The 19757-nt window shown below is 35.1% G+C and overlaps 1 protein-coding gene across 1 annotated transcript; it reads right to left on the reverse strand.

The window, feature by feature from the left end:
• Positions 1 to 922: 922 nt before the first annotated feature.
• On the reverse strand, positions 923 to 2848 carry LOC149563796 (protein LYK5-like). Its single transcript, XM_089828246.1, has one exon. The coding sequence runs from the start codon at positions 2846 to 2848 to the stop codon at positions 923 to 925; it is 1926 nt and encodes a 641-aa protein (XP_089684372.1).
• Between the last annotated feature and the right edge of the window lie 16909 nt (positions 2849 to 19757).

The raw sequence follows: 19757 nt of genomic DNA on the forward strand, positions 1-19757 counted from the left end.
CCTCCTCTAAAATTTCAAATCTTATGGTCTAATGCTTAATCGATTTTGTTTTGATCCATGTTCAATTCTCTAAATGAAAAATATGTGAAGGAACAATTATAGTGTTATTACAAATATTCAAATTAACTATCAATTTAAGCATTGTCGTGTTGTATAAACAATATCAAATATAACATATCTATTATTTTTTATCTACATACATACTAAAACACACAAAAAAAGAAGTACAATTGTAATCTTATAGCAAAGAGTAAATCTAAGCTATTCATATGTATTTAAACAAAACTAAAATGATCACATCTAAGAAGATGAAAATGAGAGTTAAGCTAGCATAAATATGAAATTATGTGTCATACATGTCAACGTGTAAGTACAAAATCTCCTATTAGATTGTTAAGAATTTAATCAATAGTAACCATGGTACATAAGGTTTATCATCCAAAAGACCTCAAAGTGAAATGATAAAAAGTCATCTAGAGCTCTTTCTTAATTTTCTATAAAAATAGACTTCAAAAATTCTAGTTTCAAATTTATACATTAAAGTTCATTATATTTTAATACATAAGAAAGAAAAAAACAATAATTTTATAATAATAAGATTCATTATTCGATAAACTATTTTTAACCTGCTAAATATTAACGATCTTCTATTCTATTAAAAAAACAACAATTAAGAATGTCTTTAATATCGTTCCACCCCATCTTAAAAAAATATCCACACCTAAGAAAGAAACAAGTTTTTGTCTCAAGCATGCACAAACACAACTCAAATGAGAGATATTCAACAAGAAAAGCTAGAGTAGAGATCTTCAAGAGTATCTACTTAACATCTCCCTTTAAGGGGATGCTGACTTAGAGACAGATTCCTTTCTCTCAACATGATACAGCGGATATCATTTCATTTTTTCCCTTAATTTCTCTGTTAATCTTGAAAGTCTATATCCTCTTCATTTCTTGATTTGCTAACCAATCTTGAAAGTTTAAAGGTGATTTCATCCATGGCAGGTCTCATGGAAGGGTCCTTCTCAACACATGATAGAGCAAGTTTTGCCAATGCAAGAGCTTGGTCTATGCAATAAACTTCATGGAGAGATTTGTCCATCCAACCTCTCAATTGCTCAACAGAATCATCACCCTCTAAAACAGGACTTATGCTATCAGCCAAAAGAGTTATTTCCCCCCTCTGGCTAACAGCAGCTTTTCCTGATAGAACTTCAAGCAATATAACACCAAAGGCATATACATCCATCATTGGAGTGACAAGGCCATCAGACAAGTACTCAGGGGCCATGTACCCATGTGTGCCGAAAATATGTTTGGTGAAGATATCAGTGTTTTCTGAAGATTTTGCCATGCCAAAGTTCGCAATCTTGGCATTGAAATCTACATTGAGAAGAATGTTGCTGGATTTGATGTCCTTGTGTACATAACATGGTTGTGTGCATGTATGAATGTACTGTAGCCCCCTGGCTACATCAAGACATATTTGGAGCCTCTGGTTCCATGTGAGGAACCTTGAACAAGAGGAGATGAATTTGTTTTTCATGGCTAGGCCCCCGTGAAGCCAGTCACTGAGAGACCCATTTTCAGTATACTCAAATATCATGTAAGAATGATCATCCCCAATGCAAACTCCTAACAGCCCAATAAGATTGACATGGTGAAGATTGTGTAGGATTTTGAGTTCCTTTGAGTTGTCTCCTTTGGTTTTCTTGATAGCAAAAAGAACACCATTGCAGGTACCATAGTACACAGCTCCTTCAATTCTGCAGTCAGGATTGAAGTTGTCTGTTGCTTTTTGCAGCTGCTCAAATGTGTAGAATGTTAGTGAGAGGTCTGTGAACATGTTGGTTAAGATCACCTTATTGGAATTTGATTTTCTCTCACCATCACCTTTATCTTCTACTCTGGGGAAGTCCGGATTTTTGTGTGATGCATGCATCTTCTTTAGGGATTGGTTCCTTCTAACCAGCAAAAATGATACTACAATGGCAGATGTTACAGCCACTGTTCCTGCAGCAATGCCCACATAAGTACCCACTTCTAATCTTACTCTCTTCTTTGAATGTCTACTAGAAATCCCTCTGGATGGTGAACTCTGTTCTTCCGGGATTTGTATTGTAGGGTAAATAACTGGCTTATTCTTCAATGGAACCAGAAGAGAAACATGGGAAAAGACAACAGGGTCAGAACCTTGTAATGTGTTGGCAGATATTATATCATACCTTGATGTATTGAAACCCTTAGCAATTGAATCCAATGTATCCCCCTCATTCACAGCATATGACACAAGGTAGTTGAATCCTCTCTTGATTTGCTCAGCAGTTGGGCATGCACATCTCAATGGAATCAATACATTCTCTCCAACACTCAGGGAATGGACTCCTCTAGGGTTAGTGTTTTGCCTCACAAGAGCCTGACATGATGTTAAACCCTGAAAGACCCTAGTTAATGAAAAATAGGTGTCCCCCTGTGATAGCTCATATCTGACATTGGCTTGGGAATGATTCCCTGTGCAACCACACTGCAAAGGGATGAGAACTGGCTGGATTTGCTGTAACTCAGCAGATTCCATGGATATATTGTTTGAAGAGGCCATTTCAGTTGGGCTCACATTGAAGAGCCTGCTGATATTGAAAAGGGATAGATAATTAGGTGCCTGGGCATGGAACAGGGCATATGTAGTACAACTTCTTTCAGCTCCATTGCATACATAGCCATAACTTTCAGATGAGTTATCATTGCAGTCAAACAACTTGTTCCCTGCATAGGCTTCTTGTCCCAATACATTCTCTAGGTTTAAAAGTATAATAGCAACTGACAACAATCTAGCTAAGCTACTTGCCATCCAAGCTGCAATGAGCATGGATTGCATTATATGATTCAGTTTATAAGATGAAGAGTTTGGTATGCAGATTGAGATCTTAATTGTATGTTATATGAATCTGAATATTTATTTCTTATAATGTTCACTACAATAATAACAATAGAAGTACCAAGTATTTGTGAAAGAATACTTATCTTATTTTTCCTTCACCATTGCAACAGCAGTCTTAGGGTCCGGCACGTCTATGAAGAATATCCACAGTGGAAAGTTGTACTCAACACAATTTGGACTTACTGAGAGACAATTTAGCATTGAATTCTTTGATTTCAAAAGGTCTAGGAGGTGACCCATGAAAAATCTGATTAGTAATCCAAAGATTTGGCTATGGTAGTACAGAAGACAAATGTCTCCGTTACATTGCTTTCAAAAATTCATTCTTAAAAACCAACTTAATGGATCGCCAATGCCAGGATTTACAGATCTCAGCGATTGAATTATAATAATGTTTGTGGTGTCACATAAATGGAATATATGCCTCACTCTACATGTGCATTACTTCATTTAGAACACAATAAACTTGCTAAAATATTCTTTGTACACATTAAACAAAATTATTTATAGGGATATGAAGGAATCTTTAAGGTAATTAAGCAATTCTGAAAACAGTTTCAGATAAATGATATCACAAAACACTTTGGAATCCATCAATAGAAGAGAATGGAGGTTGATTTTTAATACACGAGAATGTGCATGATACACTGGCTTTCAAAACAGGGAGTTGCTATCAGCATTTTTATATTAAAAAGTAATTGTACTTTGTGTTGTCCATTATATTAAATTTATATAATTGTTTTTGTAGGCTGGATTTTTAATGGAGAGTCATGATTAAGAATTATCTATCATTTTATGAAAGCCATTTATTGTCTGACTTAGATTCTTTGAACTTATCAGCTTCAGGAAATTTAAAAAATATATATTGATAGTTTTTTTTTTTTTTTTTTTAATGCGCCTGGTAAACTTTTTAACGTGACCGGTAGCGCTGGCGCGACACGCCCACCGGTACCACAAGTAAACGCTTTGACCTGGAGCTATGAACCAGTGAGGCCACAAACAGGGGACCTCATCCCTATGAGATTTGAACCTGGATGGCAAGGATAACAACACAACAACTTAACCATCACAACATGCCACTATACAAAATAGATTTATTTAACTAAATTTTTTATATAATTTATTTAAAATTAATTGTAGTGAATAATTTTGGGCTAGACAACCGTATATTAGACAGTTTGATTATTGTAAGTTACTAGCTCCATTTGATAATTATGGATTTGAAATTTAAACAAGTGCCACATAGTGGCATGTATTTGCCTAAAATTCTAATAGTTGAAAGTTAAAAATTTAATAGTTAGAAAGCAATGATTGCGCTGATAATATTTAATAGTATTTAATCTAATTGACATTTCATATTAATGTAATGTTATTATTATAATGATAAATTATTCTATATGTTTTATTGTTAGTTATAATATGTTTTATTGTCAGTTATAATACTATTGTTAGTTATAATAGTAAGAATATTAATAGAGTAGTAAGATTCAAAATACCAAGTAAAATAAATTGATGATTTTAGAAATTAAAAATCAGACATAAACATTAAAATTAAAATTAAAAATTAAAAATTGAAATGGGAAGAATTTTAATTATTATTGAATTTAAACCTTGCCATATAAAATGGGAAATGCTAAAGAATCGGTAGCTCTAAGGTAGAAAAATCAGATATGAAATTTATCATATGTTACTATATTGGTTTTAAATTTTTATAAATATTTCATTTAGAAATTTTGGGAAATTTATCATATGTTACTATATTGGTTTTAAATTTTTATAAATATTTCATTTAGAAATTTTGGGTAGTGGTTCCTATAAATCCACTCCTATAAGACCCAAAATATATGAGCCAATCAAATTGTAAGAAAATAATTTTCATGATTTTCAAAGTTAAAAATCATACATTTAAACATTACAAAATTCAAAACTTAAACTTAAAAAATAGAAATACTTGCATTTGATTGGTTGAAGTAGAAAATAGTAATCACTAGTTATGGATAAGTGATTACAATAGTATATTGCCTACAGCAAATACAATAAATATTAGATATAAAATTTATTTATAATAGTTAGCATTATATAATTGTGTGGTTGAGTAATTATATTGTGTGGTGGACAATTAATTAAGTTATAAGTTCCATGGTTAACTTTTATGTGATTATATTTTCTTTTATGAATAAGTACTTTTTGATGAATAGTCCCTTCCTTGTATTAAAAAAAATACAATAAAGTTACATATTAAAAAAAAAAAGGGTTGGGGAAAACAAAATCACCCCGCTAGTTCATATGGCCTAAGGCCGGATATCAACTATTCATAAAAGAAAAATTTCAGAAAACATAAAAAGCCTCAGGCTGCTAGCACAGTGCCAGCCGACGGAGGAGGATCCTTATCATCAGATCCCTACCCCCAATAGCTTAGGGGGAGCCCATCCATCATCAACAACAACATTATCTTCTTCTTTTTCTCCCTCAGGCCTAGGAGGAGAAATGGCTAAGTCCAGCCGAGGAAACACCTACTTGGGGTTTGAGTGCATAGAGGGCCAACTGGCAATAGGAGCAACAGGAGGAGCCATTGGGGACCACCCCAAGCCAGACCTCTGAGGAGGCGAGGCGAAGCGGTGCTGACCACCAGAGCCTCCAAAAGAGTGGCGCTGACCAAGAGCACCACCGTTGGGAGAGCAGTGTGACTAAGAGCGAGGCATGTGAGTAATGAGCAGAACTGCTATGTCCTCGACAACAATAGCGAGGAGGGGTATGGTTTTTGGAGGCCAAATCTAGCAGAACACGAGCTACCATATAGGGGACATTTCCCCAATGTTCCAATAGCTCCTATAGGTAAGCCACTTCCAGAGCCACTTTATTTGTTTGTACTTAATCTGCAACATGACATTGTTATAAATACATGCTTTAGTGTACATAGCAACATTAATATCAAGAGTGTTATTAGCATAAATAACTGCATTGCAATCTTTCCCAATGGTAAATAAGATCTCCAATATGAAAGTATGCCATATGTGGGAGTACTTGAAGGGAATCTGAGTGTTGTCACCTAGAAATTGAGCTCGTTGATAGAACCAAAAAATGTGCAAAAAAGTCTTTGGTTGACCACAGAAAGGGCAATAGGGGTTAGGAACACCCAGATTCCGTAACCGAGGGCCCAAAGGAAAACCTTGGAAAAGAATAAACTAGGCGAAATGCACAATTTTAGGCTCAATAATGGTTTGCCACATAGTGGAGAACCTATGACTCCAAGTATAGTAAGAAGATTGCAAATGCCATCATTGGTTGAGAACTTCAACCATGGACAGGTGAGGAACCAGCCATCGGTAGCCCAACCTAGGCTTGTAGTTGGTTACCTAGGTGTCTGGATACCACTTCTAGTCTTTCCACCAAGGGTGAGAGGACTAAATGCCAACTTTATGTAACAAATGTGGAGGCACCACAGAAATTAGAAGATAAAAAATCTAGCGATCTAGACAAGTGAGCCAGAATTGTACTTTCATGTCCTCCCATGACCATAAGCTCATAGTAACTCTAGAGAAACAATCTTTAGGGGTTCTTATGCCACATTAAAAAAAATGTAGAGCACTAGCCTCATGTACTCATCACCAACCTAGCGAAGCTAGGGCTTAACTGCTTCCCAGGCTTTCCAAATGCTCTTGGCAACAAAAGTGCCCTAAATCTGGATAGGTTCAGTGGTCACAAGAAGGGTCTAAAAACCAATCCCCTTATAGGCTGGCTGGTTGTCCAGAAAGCCTAAAGAAATGCAATGTCGCAACAAAATCTTCCAAGCTTCATTGCCAGAAAGAGCTTGGATAACCCATTTGGCATAAAGAGAAGTACCTTGCTTCTAGGTAGACAACAAGCCTAGGTTGTCAAACTCTTTGGGAAGACAATAGAAATCCTAGGCAACTCTATGAAAGCCTTGGTGAGAAGCATCCGAAGCCTAGAGGAAGTCTTGTAACAAGCACTCAAATTTGAGATAAGAGGCCTTTGAAGGAGCCCAACAGAAGGAGTAGTACACATGGGTGGTAGCCAACACTTTGGAACAAATCTAGAATTTTCCTACAAGGCAGAGAAGTTTGGTGATCCAATATTCCAACTTCTTCTCTATTCGTGCAAGGACCACATTCTAGAGCTCAACAACAGAAGCTTGGAAGGCAAAAGGGATGCCTAGAAAATGAAAAACTTCACCATGATGAACCCATTTTCATTGATATTTCCCAAGCCAAGCAGGCATGGGAAGGGAAGATTGCCTATAACAGAGGGTTTTGTGCCACTGTATAGCAAACCTTGAAGCAAGACAGAAGGTGTCAAGAAATTGCAATGTAGAGGCCACATTCTCCTCATCCTCAATGAGAATGAGGAAGGAGTCATCTGCGAAATGGCCATTCACAAGCTGATCAAGGGAGTCCGAAAGGGAAATGCCATAGACCCTCCCTTGTGAGATGGCATTTGCGAGCAAGTATCCAAAACCTTCAGCAACCAACACATATAGAGAGGGCACCAACAGACAACCTTGTCCAATTGAAAAATAAAGCCCAAAGGCTTGAGATTGGTGGCCATTAATGGAGATGCAAGTGGAGACATCCCTAAAAGCATCTGGAATTACTAGAGAAAAGTAGGGCCAAACCCAAGCACCTGAAGGATTGCAAGAATGAAAGGCCACTCTATCCGGTCATAAGCTTTGGAAAAATGAATCTTGAGAAAGATGGCCTATTTCTTGGAGTGTCAAGCCCATTCCATCCCTTCCCACACAACAATTATATTGTCTAGGATATAAAATCCGTTTGTTCAGGGTGAATAATCTGAGGAAGAAGATGATGGATTTTGAGAGAGAGAGAGAGAGAGAGAGAGAGAGAGAGAGAGAGAGAGTCTTGGCAATGATCTTGTAAGAAACATTCAACAAGGTGATGGGCCTCCAATTGCATATATCTTTAGGGTCACTCGCCTTAGGTATGAATTTGATATTTGCCTTATTAATAATATTGCCTAAAGAGCAGGAATTGTAGGCTTCAAGGTCAACCTTATGTAGGTCTGGTCCAATCTCTTCCCAAAAGGCTTTGTAAAATTCACAAGGGAAACCATCATAACCAGGGGCGTTATCATCCACCATGGAGAAAACAGCTTCCTTGAGGTCCGCTAAAGTGAGCTTCTACTCACAGAATACATATTGTTTTGGAGTGAGCCTTTTTGGAGTGACATCCAAACAAGCTTAGAAAGCTTGATTCTGGGATTTCGAAGGGCCTTGCACCGTGAAATTTTTTTCATAGTGGCGAATGAAAGCTTAGAGAATGTCAGGAAGCTCATAGGAGTGTTGAGCCTCCTAAATGCATTTGATCCCTAATATAGAATGGTGAGCCCTCAACGCATCAAAAAATTCCTTGGAAGCTTGATCTTCAACCTCCAGCCAATGTAGGTGGGCTTTGAGCTAAGCTCCTCGAGTAGTATAGTTGTTTGCAACCTACTTCTGGTGGCAAAGTTTGGCAAGCCGAACTTGGAGCTCCATGTCAAATGGATTCATGGCTAGAGCTTCAGTGGCTGTATAGAGATCTTTGGTAGTGGCCTCATATGATCTATTGTGATAAGTGGCCAACTATCTCCCATAAATGTGAAGAAACTTCATAGTACAGGTGATGGCATCATTCCACCACTAAATCCACTCAGAGGTGGAATGCGGCCTAGATTCAAGATTCCAAGTTTGTAAAATATGAGAGGTGGTGGGCAGATGTGACAGTACAAAGATATTAACAGATGTGACAGTACAAAGATATTAAGGTAAAAATGAGTTTTACATTTACGAGGAGGGGTGGAATGTTAGCTAATGGAGAAGTGAATGGGAAAATGGTCAGAAAGAGTCACATCAGGGAGTAGAGTGATAGGTAGCATACTTGTGTGAGAAAAGGAAAACAAGAACTGAGCAAAAATTATAGTAGGATCTAGCCTTTTAAGAACCCTGTCAAATCCCTCTCAAAAGTTGGACCAAGTGTACCAGTCACCATCAGGCTGACGGCTATGAACATTGGGATCAAAAAGACCCAGCTTGTTCTGCATGTAAAACTAGGCTTCCCTCTCACCAGCTAACCATCAAAAAGGCAGAAGGCCCACTTTATCAATAGCTAGCTCAACCATATTGAAATCTCTGTAGAATATCCAAGTGGCAAGCAACAAATAATTAGCTAGCCACCTCCACAAGTGTGAGCACTCAACTACATCATTAGGGGCATAGACATTGACAATGTCAATAGAATGATTTTGAAAAGACAACAAAATCCAAACAATTCTCTGCGTGAGGTCAGAACCATGAGAAATAACAAAAGGAAAAAGTCAAGGGGAGAGGAGAGTGACTACACTACCTCAACCAACTTCATGCTGAGAAGCAAAACTAACACCATCTAACCATATAACATGGTAGGCTAAGTTGAGAATAAACCTAGAGAATTTGACTTCTTGCAGGCACAATAAATCAATATTTCCAAGCCTACGCATGGTATCATGAACAAAATATTTTCTAGGGAGATCTACTAGCCCCCACACATTCCATGAGAGAAAATTCATTATAGACCAGCTTGCATATTCTCCTTGTCCCCAAGAGAGGAAAAATTTTTATGCAAAAAAGTAGAGGATTCAAATGAGGGGTCACCCAAAGAGATGGCTCTTTATTTATCCCCATTGATAGTGACTACATTTTGGCCTTCAGGACTGTGAGAGTGACGGAGCGATTGAGAGGAAATCATAGAAGTTGCTTAAGGCACACAAACCCAAGTAGCTTGGACCTCTGGCTATTATGTCCCCTATGCCATAGGGTTTGAAATAGGTGGCGACACAACCATGGGAACCTCAAGGGCTATGGGAGCAAGAGGAGACACACTGGAGTTGGGATGACTGAGTTCTTGAGAAAAGGGGCCTAGTTTAGCAAACCCTTGCCTTTCTTGATGACCATTGTCCATTCACTTTTTTAAGTAGCAAGAGCCAGCTTGGTTTCCTAGACTGGAGATTGATTGTGCTCAAGAAGAGGATAGTTCTTTATCTTATGGCTAGCAGATTGATAGTGAAAGAAAGTATTCAGGAGATTTAGGTAAAACACCTTTTAGGTAAAGGTGGTAGCACCAATCTGAATTTCCACTGATTCTTTAAGGTCCCTAGAGAAGTTGACCTCAACACAAATGCTCTGTTGAGCATGTGCATTGAAAAAATTGTCTAGTTCCACACAAATCACTTTGCCCATAGTTTGGGCAATTTCTGGGAGGAAAGACCAGCAAGGGATGGGAAACCTAGGGAACTCTACCCAAATTGGAACCCTAAGTTTGCAGTAATCCAAGATGCAAAAGTCTCAAGACCATCTCTAAAAAACAAGCAGAGATGAGCGAACTGTCCATGGCCCATGGCTGAAAATGCTCTCGGCCTAAGAGGGGTTACCAAAATGAAACAAAAAAAAGCCCTTAGTGAGGCTTTAAATCCCTTCAAGGTGAATTCCCTAGAGGGTCTAGGCTTTGATGACCCATTCATGTAGCGTGCTTTCAGATGGAATGCAACCCACAAAATTCCCAATAAGGGTTTGGGTTTCTAGCCATTGACAAGCAGATTCAAAAGTAGAGATATTCAAAACCAGGTTGGGAGAGGAATTACCTTGTGGAAAACTTTGGACACAAAATTGCGTGGGCATTTTCTCGGTGGGGCCATTCTTGCATGCAACAACAACTCCAACACCAACAACAACTGTTGGGCCAAAGAGGGCCAAGGCCATTATATTCTAAAAGGAAATCCTACACTAAATGTAGAATGACAAGTAGTACGGTAGAAAGGGTTCAGATGAAAACTGTACAAACCCTTGAATAAGTACTTTGTCTTTTACTTAAATCAAAATATATTACATATATTTGAAAAGAAGTTGGATAGAAGAAGTCACACTCCAAAGGTTAAACACAATCATGCTTAAACTAAAAAATTGAAGAGACAATACAAAGCGACTAAGTGGGAAGAGATATACCCCTCAAGGGAGGAGGGGGTTCCAATCAAATTATTTTCCCTATATAAATAGATGGTATCTAGGCAATCAAAAATAAACTCCCCTCTAGTAATGACACTCTCTAAAAAATTTCATTGCTACTAATGGCAAAAAAATTAATCATTTTCATTAAACCTTCAATAAAACCTTAGTTAATGAAGCAAGTTCAGTCCAAATAAAAAGAGCTAGTTGAATGACATTACTAAACCATAGTAGGGGCAACATATTTATATCATTAAACCTTCAATGCCATCTTAGTAAATCAAGCAAGTTCGATCCAAATAAAAAGAGATAGTTGAATGACCTTACTAAACCATAGTTGGGGCAACATATTTATATAATTAAACCTTCAATATCATCTTAGTAAATCAACCAAGTTCAAACCAAATAAAAAGAGCTAGTTGAATGACCTTACTAAACCATAGTAGGGGCAATGTATTTATATCATAATTGTACAATCTTGCACTAAATATAATAAGATCATATAATAACATAGGTCCTCAAATTCAAACCTAATCGTTGAAGTTTTGTTTAAGATGGTCTTTCCTATGTATTAATTAGACACCTAAAATGAGATATTTAGCTTGGCTATTAATTGAGCTTATGCTTGTAATCCAATATAGATATATAAGTATGATAGCAAATGCATTCCTATCAAATGTTAGTTCCATGTAAATACCGGTATACAAACCCACATTATTTGTATAAAGATCAACTCAAATGTATATTAGATGTATTCACATAGTGAATAACTTATTAGGATAACGCATGTGCTCAATGTGACTAACTCATGTAGATGACATGTATATACAAAATGAATAACTCCTATATGTGCCACATATACAAAAAATGAATAATTTAAACACCATCAAATGCACACAAATTAATTGGCTAGAAAAAGGAATTGGTTGGAATCTTATTGCAATCATCTTTGCTTTTACCCAGCTAATTGACATATAAGACCATTTATTTCATTGATCCATTCCCTACTATGATAATGTGATAAGTACCTCATATTACTTATGTTAAAATCAATACGATGTAGGAAAAACAACACAAAATACACATAATCATTAATAGTATTTTTGAAGCCCAATAAGCGTTTCAATCATACAATAACTAAATAAATATATTCATGATGGTTTTGTTGGATACAATTGATTAATTTTGTATTTCCTTTGATGTTACACAAATGTCATATCATTATCAATCAGTGTATGCTGAGCTCACTTAGGTAGTGAAGATAGTTTTTTATGTCTACCAAGCATTACTGTGTTTGCCTAATTCAGAAGGTAGTGTCTATTGAATTAATTAGGTGTCAAAGGAAAGTCTGCAAAAGATGAGTAATAACCAAGTTCACTTGGTTAATGAAGCAAAGTTGAATGGAACCAGTGTTAAGTAATCTCACTTAGTTGCCAAAGGATGTTTGCAAGTATGTAGTGTTAGCCAAGCTTCTATTGGTTAACATAGAAAATTGCTTCTGAGTTAGTGCCTATCGAGCTAGGTCAGCTCACAAAGCATTTTCTTGTTTTAGCATATTAAGCTTAATTGATTAATCCATTGGTTCTAGCCAACTGTGATGATGAATATTAGTTATTCTAAGTTGCATATGAGCTGACTTGACAATATGAAAGATATAAGTATAAGGTCAAGTCATGGATTCAAAAAGTGTGTGAAGAAGTTATGAATGAATTGAAGATTTAATGATGAAGAGAGGAAGCAAATTTGAAGGATAAGAAAAACATCCTTGTGGAGTAGAAAAGCTATATTTGATTAGGAAGGATCAAGTACAAACTAGAACAGAGATCTATAATCAGCAAATCGGTTGCATTCAAATCAGGTCATCTCATTGTTACTCTCTAACCATTGTAGTAGTGATCTAAATCTCTTAACAGAGTTGGCTTAACAACTATTTGTAAATCCTCTAACAAGGTGGCAATTCTATTGAATTGTATTAAGACCTCTAACAAGGCCACTCCTAACAAGATGATTAAATCCTTTCATAGGGTCACACCTAATAGTGTGTTTTGTAACTTTTAACACGGTTGGCTCCTAACAGGGCTCACTTCAGAAGAGTAAAAATAGTAACTAGTTGCAATTGGTGATTTTTCCTAAATTGGGTTTCCACGTTAAATCTTGGTGTCAAATGTGTTCATGCTATTTTATTTTATGTGTTTGCAACTAAGTTAAAGTAAGGATAATCACAAATAACATTTAAAGATTTGCATAATCAACACTTACCGAGTTACAACATTTTATGTGTTTACCAAGCATCAATAGTATTTAGTTTTCAAACTTTATTTTGCACTGACATCTAAGGGATTTGAGATTTATTTTAGTAGTAATTGATTCACCCCTCCCCTCTTAGTTACTCCTCTTATATTTCCAACAATTGGTGTCAGAGCTTTTGGTGCTTGCAGAGAAGGTTTCAAGGACCTAAGCTAAAAGATCAAGATGTCTTACAGAAGAGAGATTCCCAAGTTGAATAAAGACAATTTTGTAACATGGCAAGGACTTATGAGGTTACATTTGGCTACTATAAATGATTCAGGATGAAAATATCTTGATACTGAATACAAGACTCCCACTATAACATTATCAGTTGAAGATATTGCTGAAAAGAAGAATCATAACATCGTGATGATTGATATTGTATCTGCTCTTAGTTATGTTGAATTTGATGAAGTTAAAGACAACAAAACAACTCATTAGATGTAGACCAAACTAGAAGACATAGATGGAAGAGATGACAATATAAGAAGGGCTAAGGCTAAAAATCTTAGAGGTCATTTTGATCAAAGGAAAATGAGAGAAGATGAGAACATTGCAAAATATGTGGAAAGAATCAAAGCAAGTGTAAGTGTAATCAAAGCATTTCAAGGAGACATTGAAGATAAAAAAGTTGTAAGCAAGGTACTTATAACTCTTCTTCCTATTTATGCAATTAGAGTGTCTGCTATTCAAAAGATGAGATGTGATCCAAATAATAAAATATCTTTGGATGCTTTAGTTAGAAGATTGATAGCTTTTGAGTTAGATAACCTTGATAACTATGTTCCTATTTCAAAGGTTATTGAGTTTGCTTTTAGAGATAAACTCTCACTCAAAGAAAAGGGTAATAAATCAAATACCAGTTAATTAGGAAGTGAAGAAGATGAAATAGAAGAAAGTTTAGATGGTGATCTCTTGAAGTTGTTGAAGCCATACTTGCAAGAAAGTATTCCAAGGTAGAGGAATGTACAAAGGTAAAGTTCCTCTAATCTATGTTTCCTATAAAGAAGTTGGTCACATTGCTACAAGGTGTCCAAAAAAAGAAATCAAAGATGAAAAGGAAAGAAATAAGCACAAAGGCAAGAAGGATTCCAAGAACTATAAGAACTACAAGGGAAAAGGTAAGAAATCTTATTTTATAGCTAAAGATTCTGATAACAGTGAAGATGAAATGATATATATTGCTATAAAAGATGAATCTGATGATGAAGGAGATAAGATGTAACTTATCTCTTATGTTAGCAAAAATGATATATGGATTATTGATAGTGGTTGTTCACATCATATAACTAGAGATAAAACAAAATTTGAGTACATGGAATATTATAATGGAGGTAGTGTGAGATTTGGAAACAATGAACCTTGTAACATAAAAAGAAAAGGATGTATTTCATTGACTAAAGAACTTGTATGTGATAATGCTAATTGAGTTGAAGGACTAAAGAATAATCTACTGAGTGTGACACAGTTGAATAAAATTGAATTCAAGGTAGAATTCATGAATGGACATGCTAAACTATTGGATGGAAAAGGAAATCTTGTTAGATCTGGCAAGCAAACGAAAGGTAATCTATTTTATCTTGATCTCAGTGAATGTTCATATTTTATTGCTCAAGTAGAAGAAAGTTAGTTATGGCACAAAAGACTATGTCATGTTAATTTTGATAATCTAGTTAAGATAAGAAAACATAGAAGAGCAAGAGGTATTCCTAGTTTGAAGAAATCTAATATGGGTATATGCAAGAATTGCCAAATTGGTAAGATGGGAAAGACTAGCTTCAAAAGAAAAAACTATCATTCAGAAGAAGTCTTAGAAATTGTTCGTACAAACTTATGTGGACCTATTGGAATAGAGAGTTACAATGGAGAATTTTTTTTCATTCTCTTTGTTGATAACTATTCTAGAATGGTGACTATAATGTATCTAATAGAAAAATCAGAAGCTTTTCAAAAGTTCAAATGGTATCTGGCAAGAGTAGAAAAATAAATTGGAAAGAGATTGAAATGTTTAAGATTAGAAATAGGTGTTGAATTCATCTTCAATGAATTCAACAATTTTTGCATTGAAAGAGGAATTAAAAGACAAGTATCAGCCCTTGGTACATCACAACAGAATGGTATACCTAAAAGAAGAAATAAATTTATCATGGATTGTGCAAGAACCTTAATGATAGAAAAGAATGTTTCTATCAAATACTAGAAGGAAGCTATCAACACTACAATTCATATCTTGAATAGAGTACAGTTGAAGAAAGATTCAAACAAAACTCCTTATCAACTATTGTATGGCTAAAAAGCTAACATAAGTTACTCGAAAGTATTTGGAAGCAAATGTTATATGCTAAAAGAATCTAGAAAAGGAAAATTTGATGTAAAAGGTGATGAAGGCATATTTCTAGGATACTCCTATAGAAGTAAAGAAAATAAATGTTTGAATTTGTCTATTCATAAAATAATAGAAAGTGCACATGATAGAATTGATGAGCTTACAAAAAAGAGTGAAGAAGAAAGCAAAAAGGAGCCAGAAGATTATAGAAGATTTTTTTACTATGAACCTAATACCTTGCCAAACCTATCTAAAAGAAAGGAGGATTCATCTCCTAAATCCCCAAAATCTCCAATAGTTACTGAATTGTAGATAGTGCAACCTGAGTCTCAGTTTGAAGGACTCGAGTCACAGTCAGAAGCTACCGAGCTAGTTCAAACTGAGTTTGATGGACCTGAGTCATAAATAGTGGGACCTGAGCTTGATACCAAAGTTCATGATGAAAATAGTGGAACTCATTAAAAACCCAAAGAACCTATGTTAGCAAAGATATTTCAAAAGGCATCATGCACCTGATCAAATCATTAGAGACAAATTTGATGGAACAATAACAAGAAGAAAATTAAAAGGTACATGTTTACTTGCTGAATTTGAACCTAAAAATGTTAAAGATGCTCTAGATAATGAAATTTGGATTGAAGAAAAATGAATGAAGAGATAGAACAAATAGAAAAGAACAAAACTTGGATTATTGTTCTAGACCTAAGGATAAAAATGTAATTGACACAAAGTGGGTGTTCAGAAATAAGCTAAATGAAGATGGAAAAGTTTTTAGAAACAAGGAAAGACTAGTATGTAAAGGTTATTATCAAGAAGAAGGTATTGATTATGGTGAGACTTTTGCTCTTGTTGCAAGATTAGAAGGTGTTAGAACTTTACTAGCATATACAGCACATAGAGGATTTAAAGTATATCAAATAGATGTTAAATGCACATTCTTGAATGAAATTATTGATAAAGAAGTCTACATTGAACAACCAGAAGGTTTCATAGATCCTAGCAAAAGAGACATGGTTTGTAAGTTACACAGAGCATTATATGGTCTCAAACAAGCTCCCAGAGCTTGGTATGAAAGACTTCATAATTACTTGGTACAGATTGGCTTTCAAAGAATAAATGATAATAGTAGTCTGTATATCAATGAAGGACTAGACAAGAAGATTGTGTTGGCAGAAATATTCGTTGATGATACTCTATTCACAAGAAATGATGACTTAGAGAAAGCATTTTTAGAAGAAATGAGTAAACAATTTGAGATGTCCATATTTGGTGAGATAAAATTGTTTGTTGGGCTAAAAATATAGCAAAACAAAAATGGTATCTACATCACTCAATCTAAGTATATCAAGGAGATACTAAAGAAATTTAGAATGGAAGATTCAAGACTAGTTGGAACCCCTATGTCTACTGGACATAAGCTTTCCAAGAATGATGATTCCAAAGAAGTAGATCAAACCAAATATAGATCAATGATTGGAAAATTGTAGTATGTAGTACATATAAGGCCTAATATTGCACTAGCAATTGGTATAGTGGCAAGATTCTTAGCGAATCCTAGAGAAAATCACATGATGGTAATCAAGAGACTCATGAGATATCTGAAAGGTACTGAAGAATATGGCTTATGGTACAAACTTGGAGGTAATTTGGATTTGAAGGTGTTTACTGATGCTAATTGGGCAAGAAGTCTTGATGATAGAAAAAACACTAGTGGTGGAGCATTCTTTCTTGGTAAAAGACTAGTGTCTTGGACAAGCAAGAAACAAAAATTGCATCTCTGAATCCACAACAAAGGTAGGATATGTGGTAGCAACAATTAATTGTTCTAACATTCTTTGGTTTAAACAATTTTTGGAAGGAATGAAGATAGAGATCAAGGATCCAATAGTCATATACTATGATAACACTAGTGCAATCAATATATCAAAGAATCTAGTAATGCATACCAAAACAAAGAACATTACTATAAAATATCACTTCTTAAGAGAGTTGGTGTAGAATAAAGAAGTCAGATTGGAATATGTAAATACAAAAGAATAGATTGCAGACATATTCACCAAGCCATTACCTAAAGATGCATTTCTATATCTAAGAGGTAAGCTAGGGGTCATTCCCCTTTTTGAAGCTCACTAAATAAAGTTTAGTGATGCATCAACAAGAGCAAGTTGAAGATTAATCTGTTGGTGTAGAATTAACAAGGGCATATTGCAAATGAATCAATACTTAAGTAAATTGATATCAATAGAGTTGTTGTCTTTGACATGTGTTGTCAAAGAGGGAGAAGTTTACTGTAGTAGAAATTTTTTTCATTCCAAAGAAGGAGAAGTTTTCTATCATAGAAAATTTATGAAGAATTGTTTGTAAGGAAAAATGAGCTTGGCAGAAGTTGTTGCAGACAGAAGGAGAAACTAAAGGCAAGAAGAGCTCACACTGATAGAGTAAGTTATCATAAACAAAACTAAGGATATGTGGTGCCTATTTTCACACATTTTTCTATCACAAGGGAACCTTTTGAAACATTCCAATATTTATCATTAAAAGTAACTACACAACCCTCATCATCGAGTTTCCCTACTAAAATTAAATTCCTACTTAGCCTTGGAACATATCTAACCTCATGTAGTAGCCAATGATTCCCATTCTGTAACTTAATCTTAACTTTTCTATTTCCAACAATTTGATAAGGTTCACTATCCCTCAAATAAACAAGACCAAAATCCCCTTAGACATAATTATTAAAAATAACCTCTATGGGACGTAGCATGAAATGAAGCACAAAATTGAAAACCCATGAATCATAAACACTTTCTAAAGAAAGAAGAAAAGTATCCTCTTTAGATTTGTTACTTACTACATTTTCCTCCTTGTTCCCTTCTAGTTTATCTCCTTCATTTTTCTTTTGAGTCTAGTAATATTTCTTCTTATGCCCTAGTTTTCCACAATAAGAACAATCTCTTCGTCCTCTAGATTGAGACCTCTTTCCCTTTTACTATCCTCTTGATTTCCCATGATTTCCAAATTTGTTTACTCTATTATTCTACCTCTACTTTTTATGTTCAAAGAACTTCTTGATGTAGATCCATCTGAGATTTTCCTACAAGTTTCCTTACTCAGAATAACACCAATCACATCATTAGATTTTAGGGTAATAGATCTAGAAACATAATTACTCACAACCATTACCAAGCCATTCCAACTTTCTAGCAAATGACACAAAATCAAGAGAGTCCAATTGTATTCATCAAAATTGACATTCACAGAAGATAATTGACTAGTAATAGTATTAAACTCATTTAAATGATCTACACTAGATCCACCTTCTGTAACCTTAATATTAAATAAACACTGCATGAGAAATACCTTGTTTGAAGCAAAGGTTTTTTCATGCAATTTATCTAGGGTTTACATCAAATCTTTTGTTGTCTTTGATTTTGTAATGTTAAATGTCATTGATGGTGCCAAGCATAATACAATTCTTCCAAATGACTTTCTGTCAAAAATCTCCCAGTCCTCATCTATCATAGTTATTTGTTTCTTAGTTTTTCCTTCCAACAAATTCCATAAATCCTTTTGATAAAGATAGTCCTTCATTTGCATCTTCCATAACCAAAAGTTCTACCTATTAAACTTATCAACCTTTAGCTTACCCTCGTCTGCCATCTCTCCCACTCAACCGTGAGACTTCCACTCAACCATGAGACCTTCTTGTAGAGGATGGAAAATAAATAAATGATGGCTGTCTGGCTAAAAAAATGATGACAGTCTGGCTTTGATACTAATTGTTAGGAATGAACAAAAACATAAATAAAAGTTACAAGCAAATATAACCAATATCAAAAAATAATAAAGTGCACAAATGAGAACACAGGACACAAGGTTTTAACATGTTTCACTCAATCCCTTGACTACATCCACCAACAACAAGTCCAATATTATTATTATCTAGTGATTACAATCTGCAATCCCTTATAGCTCAATACCATTGTAGTAGTGATCTAAATCTCTTAACAGAGTTGGCTTAACAACTATTTGTAAATCCTCTACCAAGGTGGTAGTTCTATTGAATTATCTTAAGACCTCTAACAAGGCCACTCCTACTAGGGTGATTAAATCCTTTAATAGGGTCACACCTAACAGTGTGTTTTGTAACGTTTAATAGAGTTAGCTCCTAATAGGACTCACTTCAGAAGAGTGAAAATAGTAACTAGTTTTAA

Source organism: Cupressus sempervirens, chromosome 4, assembly GCF_028749045.1.
Source record: "Cupressus sempervirens isolate cs-2001-9-10 chromosome 4, ASM2874904v1, whole genome shotgun sequence".
NCBI classification, from domain to species: Eukaryota; Viridiplantae; Streptophyta; class Pinopsida; order Cupressales; family Cupressaceae; genus Cupressus; species Cupressus sempervirens.

Excerpts from the sequence above, each read along its gene's own strand:
- LOC149563796 (XM_089828246.1), bottom strand. The coding sequence starts at position 2,848 with ATGGCAAGTAGCTTAGCTAGATTGTTGTCAGTTGCTATTATACTTTTA.